Genomic DNA, 10,177 nt, shown 5'->3' on the forward strand with positions numbered 1-10,177 from the left:
CTTTCCGGAGTCTTGCCCATTAGGATCCGTTATGCTCAGCTTCTTGGATGAAGGCGTATAACGGTCAAATCAACCCGAGATGTGTGTCCTCTTCCTGCTGCAATGACCGTGGAAGAATCCTAGTACACCTTGCTGCAGACGGCACAATGCCCCAGCGCACGACCACTGCCCAAGCGCGCCTCAACGTCTTGCGATGGTTAACCCTCACGCTATAAACTGTTCAAGCTATAAACGTACAAGCTATAAAATTTCATTGTACTCATGCGCTTACGGCCGATTTACGCAACCAGAACAAACTGTACGAATTAATGCGAGCTTGCGTAAGTAAGCCGGGTTAGTTGGGCGTAAGGCCCAATGCGTAACTGTTAGACTAACTGTTTCGCAACGGCCCGTGTCCTCAGGGCCGTCATTTATTGCGCGCATTAAGCTGGTTAGCTTATCTTGTTTTTGTTGTTCAGCGCGCGCCCGCCCGCCCGCCCGTTTATGGCGCAGCCCGCATTAGTTCAGTTGCGGTGTCTCTTTCTCCGTTCGTAAGGCCCGTCTTCTTCGGGCCTCTCAGTCCTTTTCTCTCTTTCATTATATGTAACAGAAAATGGCATTTACTTATGGAGCAACAACTAATACCTTTGCGGCACTGGCGGTACTGGCACCTAAAATTTTGAGGCAGTTGTTTTGGGAATAAAAGACTGGTCGAGCAAACCCCAACTAAGTCCGAATATGTAATCTTTCGAAGTTAGTAAGGAGGCAGGCCGACATGCTCAGCAGGAGGAGGCCATGGCCTGCTGCAGCAGTTTACACCCACCGCGGGGGACGGAGATGTGATGGGATGACCAGCGGCACCTGTTTAACTCTATCCAGCCCCGAGACGGCATAATTGCGATTGCTCTTAAACGAGCCACTCCCAGTCGTTGAAGCCATGGAACTTTTAGCGGTTTCATGTGCACAACGAACGCATATGGTGGTCAACTGCGCTTAGTTCCTTCTCTGGTAGCGTCTTGTATTTTGGTATGTGACGCGGTATCGATGTCAGCACGGCGGGGCAACGTTGTTGATGCGGGCGAATAAACTTTCTATGCCTCAAAGCAAAGAAGCCGAGACGAGGGGCACATCGCCTGACAGTGCATGAAGCACAGACCAGAACAATTAGACCGACTGGTCCGTAACGCCACGCAAACGTACTAATAGGATTTCCTTGGTAGTGGCCGATGATCGACTAGGAGGTACAACGTAACAAGTAGGAATGTGCTTAAGGAAAAGCAGCCTTGAGAGCCCTACGCAGACTTTTGCAATTAAATAGGGGAGAAGGTTTGGTGCACCTAAAACTTGTCGATTGCACAAAACATCTGTCGATATTACTATGGCGGAACGGCGAACAAGCTTAGGAGTACGCAGGACCAGTTTTGGTTCGTTTGACCTGTGCCCAGGCCGTAGTAGCCAGAAGCATGCGGCACTAATCATCCATCACCACGTATCATTGACATGCCAACATCCACCTTGGGAATTTCCCAACATCCAAAAATTTGTGCGACTCAACTAAAAGCTATTTTTTTATTCACCATCACGTCGAGCAGCATCAGCATCGCAATAAATCGCCACGGCAAGCCGTCCAAGTCTTATTTAAACATCTCATCGATAGCATCACCAGCAGGCACCAACAGCAAAGCCAAGTAATATCTTCTCCCCTTCCTTTTCCTACCTCACCTCGTATCTCTCTCCTCCTCCTGCAATGCCCCCCCCGCGTCTTGCATATAATCTCCCTCCTCCCTCTCCCTCGCACACATGCGGTTACCTCGGCGACTCTCCAGTCGTCGCTGCCTTTGATGCGCCGTCTAGCTTGCTTGGCTGCACCGGCGTGTCGCCGTCCGCGGCCATTATGAGACCTGCCAGCGGCACCTTGTCCGCCTCCACCCCTTCTGGAAGAACCTCCGTGGGCATGCGCAGCGTGCGGCGTTTGGGGCGGCCAAACATGTCCAGCTCGTCCTCAATGGGCTCCAATCTAGGCCGTGTGTCCGTGGAGTCTACGTAGGTCTAACAAACACAACCAAGGGACGTGGGCGTACAGGAGCGGGTTGTCCGGCGAAAAAAACGTTGTGTCATGGACAACAGAATGGCTGAAACGAAGGACAATGGATGTGCACAGATGGGATATGAAGCTCCAGGAGGAGGTTTTTATACAAAGTGGAAATGACGAGGAGCGGGATTGGGGTTAATGGTGTGATGATGCACATGCCGCGCCACACACGCACACCCATGAACCACGCCCAGAGTTACCGCATCTCCTCCCCTCCAAGTTACCTTCCCACCGCGCTGCATGCCCACCACGCAACCGCGCACCTTGGGTGTCAGGTCATCCGCCAGCTTGATCAGCAGGGCCAGCTTATATGACAAAAAGCCGCCTAGCAGACAGCCCTGGTGGAGTAAATCCAGCGCGCGCTCCGGGCCCACGATTTGATTGTAGGCGGCAGACAGCCCTGCCAGCGCCACAGGCACCAGCAGACGGGGTTGCAGCGCCTGACGGTATGCGCAGCCTACCTTGGCCATTCGGCGGATAAATGTGTTTTCGATCTGCGTGCACAAGAGGCGCGAGGAATTGAAAAAAGTGAACCATAGTCGGCAACAGACGCCCAATCGTGTAGCAGCAGCCAGGCATCCAAAAAGGCAGGAGGAGAGACAAAGCGAGGTGTGTCCATATAACATGCGGCATCCAGGAAACTAACTCTACGGCTGTTTCAAACGAGATAAGATTAACCAAAGGGGCTTCGGTGTTGCAGGCCGCCGTACACAAGGAGCAAACAAGAAGCAAGGGGTTTGCACAACGGTACATGTGTGGCAGTGGGCCCCCGCAACGGGCTTATTTCGTTGGATTGGCCTCCACCTCAGATCCCTCCCTCAAACATTCGGGAAACGCATCCAGCGATTGGCAGCAAAGGGCAAAAAGCTGAGCCGCCCTGGCATGCCGAGCGCCCAGAACGAGCCCTGCATTTCCAGCAACGCGGTGACGCTGTGCTGCTGTGCCGCTGAGCTACAGACCCAATACCGAAATTGCAACGAGACAGGACCGGGATGTGGGGCCATTACCGCTCTTGGTAACGGTGATTCGAATCATTATTTTAACCAGAAAACAATGGGTCATTCCCACTAAAGTTGCGGACCCATGGGGGTCATGATGGAGCTCAACGAGTGTAGTAGCAGGTATTACGAGGAGCGTGTGTGTGTGTGTTGCGGCACTGCAACACGCCGGCAGATGCCCGACCCTCACTTCGCCAGTTACCTTATCCGCTTCCACCATGGGCACCTGCGTGTCCCCCCGGTAGCTATCCACGTCCCGGTACAGGCATGAGAGGTAGGCGTAGCTTGCGGCACTCCCCAGTAGAGCGCACAGGGCGGCCTGAGGGGTGGTACCGCAACAGTACCAAAGTTCGGGCGAGTGGTTCGCACAGGGCGAATGCATGACGATTCCACGTTTTTGGTGAGAAAGCACGCTCCTAGGGCTGGGCTGGGGATCCATACCACCCGACAGTACGGGTTCCTAGCCTTTCGGAGCGTAATTTCTAGTTTTGCAGGTTGGCAAACCAGGCAACATCTCTCGAAACGGGACCACCCAGGACCCGGCGACCGGCGGCAACTAGGACGATTGACGCCCTTTCCTGGCTTCAACTATGTGCTAGCTGAGGCTACATCGTCAATGCAGCTAGTACGCTTGGCTGCGGAAGGTCCACAGTGTTATGCGGTTAGCACCCATCAGCATGTTGTTGCACATGTGCGCCATGAGCACCCTGATGGCCCGTTTGGGCTCCGCTGCAAATACTTCAACGAAGGGCGATGAAGGGCCTGAAGCATATACCGACGCCCCAAGCAATCTCCCCCACACACACGCGCGCGCGCGCGCGCGCGAGAGAGAGAGAGAGAGAGAGAGAGAGCTCTCCCGCACCCGCCAACGGCTGCTGAACAGCCAGCTATTGCGCTTACCCCGGCAGAGCCCCCCCTACACCAACAGATAGCCAGGGAAGAACGTCTGTAGCCACCGCCCAGACAGCTCGTTCCAGGGTGGTGCATGGACTGTGACAAGTTGTAACACATTTCCGCTGCTTCCTGGGCTTCAACCCCAGGCCCAGGACCGGAAGGAGCGGAAGGGTTATTACTTAAAGACCCACCCGCCATCCAGTTATAACATGGGCCCCTACCTGGCCATCCACGGTTAGCAAGAGGTAAGCCGCCACCACCGCCCCGCATTTCCGATTGTTGTCTTGGAGCTGGTCCTTTAGGGCCTGATACTCCTGCAGTGTCAGGGACAAGAGAAGCAAGGAATCGTGACCGGTGACCTCATAAGGAGTATAGGGGATATGGGTCATTGTCCTTTGAGTGGAGCGAAAGCTTTGGAGATGCACTGATGACGCGGGGGTTGTAGTTGCCTCGTCGGTGCTGCTGTTACCGCAAAGCATGATGGTACGACCATCGAGCGAGTATTTGCACAAATGAATCACAAGTAAGCACAGCTTTGCAGTGAGTTGATCAAACCCGAACATCTCACAGCTTCTTGCTACTTGGGAACGCAATTCGTGAGGCCACACTGTGCCTCAACAACAGCTCACGAGACGGCTTGCAAGCAAGAACTACCTTACCTTCATGTACTCTTCATCTGGGCGACGAGTTGAGGCATAGTCATCACTAACTATAGATCTGCGGGTAGCAGGATAAGCTGCACGTCAGGCCGACGCGCGGCGTGAACAGCGCATATGACCAATTGTACGCTCTTGATACCTAAAGCGGCGGCTACGGTGTCCACTAAAATGTCCTTGACAGATTCTGGACACCACGCAACACGGAGGTCGACCTGAGGTAGACGCTGGGCACGAAGACCTGCACAATTCAGTACAGAAAGACGCGGCTGTCGGCGAATGCTTTCATGATCTCAATTTCTCAACTACAGTCGCACCTAGTATTTGCAGCGGCTATCCGTAACGAGCTAGACATTTTGGTCAGAAAACGTTGAGGTAAAAAAATATATGATTGTCCAACTGTAGCATGGAATGCCCTCAATTCCATAAGACACCTCTCTTATGTAGTCTATCACGGATTGAGAAGGACAGTTTGGTGTTGTCGATGAAGTACGACAACAGCCCAGGATGCTGGTGCTGTACTTCAGCCTTTCAGAGAAATTATGCAAGTTATAGAGGATGGTTCGCTAAGAGGTACGCATGCAGTGGATTGCAGGCAATATTTGTCTGGGGTGAAAGAAGAAGCAGGCAGGATGGACATCTTACCTGATCAGGGCACGCGCCCTAGTGGAATGAAGAGTGCTCACAAATGATGTGGATACTAAGCTTATAGCAGCGCGCGTTTAAGGAAGGGAGCGTGTCAGGAATATCGGGAGGTCCTCCCTGTCCTGGATAGGGAGGAGTATAACAGGGAGCTTTGGCACGCTTGGGTGGCTTTTGAGCACAAAGAATGCCGTGATTTCATTAACAGCTATCATGGGCATCCCAAAGAGTTGTGGCAAAACCTTTCGGACGGTACGAAGGGCGTCACCGACATTGAAGTATGGCGGAATTATTTCCAACCGCTACTCAACGATAGGCAATGCGAAGTGAACCGCCAGCGCACCGCAGTAGAGATGCTGGGGTTCGTAAACGGGGCAGACCTATTTACTCCCGCCCTGCTTGTACCGGACATTTGGGCAGGAGGAAACTGAGAACAGGAGGCGTGTACGGGCCGTACCGCATTACTTTACCGCATTATTTGCCAGATCTGTTACGGTGTTTTGATGTCCAGCTGGACCTGCAGGTCAGGCCCTTGCTGTCGTATGGGGCAGAAATTTTGGTGTCCGGGTGCTATCCGTAAGACCCATCTTAAGTCCTGAGCCAGGCTCTTACAGAGGCGACCTGGGAATCAGATGCAAGCAACGGTTTAGAGAGCGGCAGCATTGAAATCAGATGAGAGGTACAGGCCTTCAGGAAAAAATGCTGTGTTACCAAGCAGAAGGGGAAGTGAGTTCGAAGCACAAACCGTACAGCAAAAAAAACAAAAAAAGCGTTTTTGAAGGGGCCATGGCAGACCCTAGGGTCTGTGGTAGAAGATGTGGTAGAAGATGTGGTATAAGGTCTTCCCTTGCAAGGTGGTAAACGCATGCTTGCCCTAGAACGGACATCGCAACTGGCGCTACATAAAGTTTTGGGCGATACACGACCTTTCCCAACCTAAATACTCATGTTCAGCTCGCAAATTGTCAAATAATCGGAGTCCAACCAAGCCTGTATGTCCTCCACAAATACTGCCAACACCAATGTCGAATTTTGCTTGTTCAAATGCTTTCAAAACCCCAAAACCTTCGAAATTTAGAATCGCTGGAATACGGCCTCAAGCAGCACGTGCTCAGCAATCGCGCAGCTAGGAATCACGTCTGATGATGTACTTGAAGGAGTTTCGGCGGCGGTTGTTAACGGATTGAGAATCCAGTGATATCGACAGGAATTCACGGGACCCCTTTGTTACCCCGCGGTAGTGTATTACCCCTGACCCCTTTGTTACCCCGCGATAAGGGGTTACCCAACACCGTTGTTACCCCTTGGTAAGGGGTTACCCTACACCTATGCCAATCGAGAATTGAGTGATAGGTAAAAAAAACCATTACTAGTCGATTCGGACGTGCATTAGGTAAAGGGTAGACTAGCTTGCTGTCTCTATTTGGCACCGGAGATGTGGTGCAAGCTGCGAGCTCCGAAGCATTACTTGCAGGTCCACATGAAGCACCACATGAAGCACTAATCTTGTGCACTGCACCTCCACTATGCCAATCCCAAACTAATGTCCAAGACCTCTCGGACTCTCTGCAGCCATCTACTCTTATCCATTTTTATGCAGTACCAACGCATGCAACGATCATCAGCATCACATCCATCCCAGATTGACACTATCCTATACACCGCCTGCTGTTGTGCTGCAACAGCGACCTCCTACATTCCCTACTTGCGCTTCCAATGCTGCATGCTCGTACACACATGGAAGCACAACAGTGCCTTGTCCAGCTGCTGTAGGCCAATTCAACCACACTACCATTACTGGCCTTGCTGCTGCTGCTCTTTGCGAGCCTCAATCTCTTTTAAGGCCTTGATCTCCTGCTCGTGGTCCTTCATCCACTGCTCCGCAGCCTTTATCCTCTGCTCGTATTCCTTCATCCTCTGCTCGTGGTCCTTCAGCCTCTGCATCTCTTCCACATCTCTGATACAGGGTTCCGCCCACTTGTCCGCCAGACTTTTAAGCACACCACTGCCCTGCTGCGCCCGAGCTGCAACCTGGGAGATGTCTACACCAGGGTACAACACGGTGTGCATGTGGGCGAAAACCTGCAGGACCAAGGGGACGTTTGGAGAGAATTACCTACCTGCAAAGAGGTGTAGCTGACTGCCGAAAAGGCCCCTCAACATGCAAACTCAGCATACTCCAGCAATGCATCACCTTCTGTATGCCGTACTGTACGACAGATGGACTTGCTGACCCTGTAAAACATTCACCCTCGCCAGGCCCATACCATACATCGCAGCATATGGACTCTACACACTGCTTCCATCCAGGCAACCGAATTAGTATTCAAGTTGTCGGAACACCTTCATGGCTCCTAGCCTCACGAACTGTGCTTCCTAAAGCCCCCAGAAAGACAACATCCTGAACGGACAACATCCGGCCACCCACACTATGCAGCCGAAGCCCCTATCTGCATGATAACTGGCCCCCAAATTTCGGCCTCACCTTAGCCACACATGCGTAATTTCTATCACTGGATTCAGATAGGAGATTACAGGTGAAATGTTTGCAAGCAAAGAGACGGAGGCGGTAGCCACATGCCTGGAACTCGTTCTGAGTGGGTGGGGGAAGTCCCTCTTCGTCCATCTCTCCGACCAGCTGCACAGAGGCAAAATACCAGGACTTAGCATCCGTGAGCAGCACCGTCACCGGATCTTGCTTGCCGTTCAGGATCGCCAGCGATATAGCTTCTGCCATGGGCTGCCATATGTCGTCTGTGAAGACCATCCTACACTTCGGCTCCACCAGCATCACGGCCTTGCAGTATGACCGAACATTCGTCTCCAGACACTCATGCGGTGATATCCTCTTTCCGGGGTTTACACGGACGACAACAAGCTCAGACCGACCTGCAGCATTGCAAATCCCATCCCATGGGCAAAACCACTTGTGGCAAGCTTGTTAGCAGCTAGATGTGGATGCAGGAGTGAAACACGACACATGCCAGCAGCCAGAGGAATTCCTAGCCCTTGCCTGAAAGGATTAACAGGATGCATAGGAAGGCATGGAATTCTTTGGTCCTGCTAACACACATACAGAAACCTAGATCAGCTCTTGAACCTTCTGAAGCACCAAGCCTTCTCTCCCGATGCAGAGAGCAGTAACCGACAGTCAGTGAAGCCCAACCGGCCTTTGAATAAATGGGTGCACATGTGCACACACAGTTGGGCCGCCAAGCTGCCGTACGGCCAGCCATCACTCTAATATAATTAACAAAACAGCTGCTACCTCCTAACAATTCTCCGGAGCATAGTCATGTACTCTGCAACGGCCCTACCGTACATGGTTTCTTCCACGCCTCAGGAGTCTCTCTTGAACTTAAATGCGGTGGCGGAAGGTGCACAGGTCCCGACATATACTTCCATGCACGCAGGCGGCACTCACCGGGCTGCACAGGTGACCTGAAAAGCCGCTCCGCCAGTTTATGGTCAGAGGATTCATAGTCACCGGTAATTTCATAAACTTTGTCCCATGCGGCTTCCCAAGCGGCATAAATTGCAGCCCCCTTGTCAAGGGGATCATCAGGACCTGAGGACCGACAATGACGTGAGCTGCACGACAGTGTGCATTGAAGGCGGCAGTCAACGAGTCCGCACCGGCTGAGGAGATAACCAGTGAACCTTGGTCGAGACTTAGCAGTGCCAGTTTGGACAGGACCGAGTATAGGAGGAGGTAGAGGGGTTCCTCCCGATTGTCTAAATGGAGTACGGTTTCTTTAAACCAAACGACTGGCTCGCTGAGGAGCTCCAAAAGTAGCTTCACGCCAACGACCTCAAATTCTTGTGGCGCTGGCGGGGCGAAGACGGATTGTGCGCCGAACATGTCTTCTGACGAACAGGGAAAGTTGTCGGAAACATTCATGATCGACTGGAAATCCGACCAGCTTTTAACGCTTAAGAACCCAACGATACGTGGGATCTTCTCGCTATCGAGCCCCGACTCCCGAGGCCTCTTGCTCATGGCGTCTTACTATATGCAACAGATACTTGCAAATTCCTTGTTGATTGCGTTTCCTTTCCCGTGCAGTTGCGAGGAAGATTTCCAGAGACCTGCTCCGTTTAATACCCAGCCACGAAAACACACGATATATCAAACCTGATGAATTGATTTACAATCGGCCTGGATCGATCTGGTACAGCAGAATGTACGGCGAGGTGACATTGTTATGTCCAGGATAACACTCTTGAAGTAATAATTTCACGACATTTTCCTGAAGTATGGTATTCGTAAACTGTCCTTTGTTCTTGGCCGGCGTCGCAAGCGTAAGATTCGCTTACGTCGGTACCTAGATTTGCAATTTTCCTTTCCTTCCAGTTTTACTCTATAGATAAAATGGCCGCCGCTTATCCACCAATGTAGTTTGTGTTTGCAAACGCACTACACTTGAAATGTTAAAACCAGCAAGCGCCGGACCCCGCGGGTCCTATTACTGCTGCAGCAATCCTCTGGTATATGAGTGTCAATCACTTTCCAACAAGAAAGAAAGTTGTTTCGGTCGGCAGTTCGAAACAGGTCGCCCCGGCTTCGACCTAAGGGCGTTCATAAGTAAAACGCCAGATAGCTACTTGTCCATAGTTAAATCTGCAGAATCAAGCGATGAAACCAAGGATGGAGACGCAATAGTTGGTATAAACCCTCAAACAAAGAGGAAAACTAAAGTCGATCTGCCACTTTGCAGCAGAGCTTCCCATCAGCCATGCCCACTCGAGCACGTTGAGGCATGAAGGGGCGAACGGAATGCAAAGTGAATGGGAGCGGCGACCAATTTGATGCCCGGAGCGCGCGCGGAGCCGCGCCAGGGCACCGCAAGGCAGCGCACGAGGGGCCGCAAGTGCAGCGATAACCTCGGTGCGGCTCTAACCCGCAGTGGGAAGCA

General features: G+C 52.1%; 2 protein-coding genes across 2 annotated transcripts; both read right to left on the minus strand.

Annotated features, from left to right (window-relative positions):
- Nucleotides 1–1,347: 1,347 nt before the first annotated feature.
- On the minus strand, nucleotides 1,348–4,974 carry VOLCADRAFT_104055 (uncharacterized protein; the record flags this gene model as incomplete). Its single annotated transcript, XM_002948809.1, has 6 exons — nucleotides 1,348–2,028; nucleotides 2,335–2,565; nucleotides 3,260–3,388; nucleotides 4,185–4,277; nucleotides 4,623–4,680; nucleotides 4,937–4,974. The coding sequence occupies 6 exons, from the start codon at nucleotides 4,972–4,974 to the stop codon at nucleotides 1,786–1,788; spliced, it is 792 nt and encodes a 263-aa protein (XP_002948855.1). The 3' UTR covers nucleotides 1,348–1,785.
- A 2,081-nt stretch (nucleotides 4,975–7,055) lies between these two features.
- VOLCADRAFT_104056 (uncharacterized protein) lies at nucleotides 7,056–9,261 on the minus strand (the record flags this gene model as incomplete). The annotated part of the gene is made up of 4 exons (XM_002948810.1): nucleotides 7,056–7,343; nucleotides 7,747–8,150; nucleotides 8,686–8,829; nucleotides 8,898–9,261. The coding sequence occupies 4 exons, from the start codon at nucleotides 9,259–9,261 to the stop codon at nucleotides 7,056–7,058; spliced, it is 1,200 nt and encodes a 399-aa protein (XP_002948856.1).
- Nucleotides 9,262–10,177: the final 916 nt, after the last annotated feature.

This window comes from Volvox carteri (genome assembly GCF_000143455.1).
Source record: "Volvox carteri f. nagariensis unplaced genomic scaffold VOLCAscaffold_11, whole genome shotgun sequence".
Classification (NCBI taxonomy): domain Eukaryota; kingdom Viridiplantae; phylum Chlorophyta; class Chlorophyceae; order Chlamydomonadales; family Volvocaceae; genus Volvox; species Volvox carteri.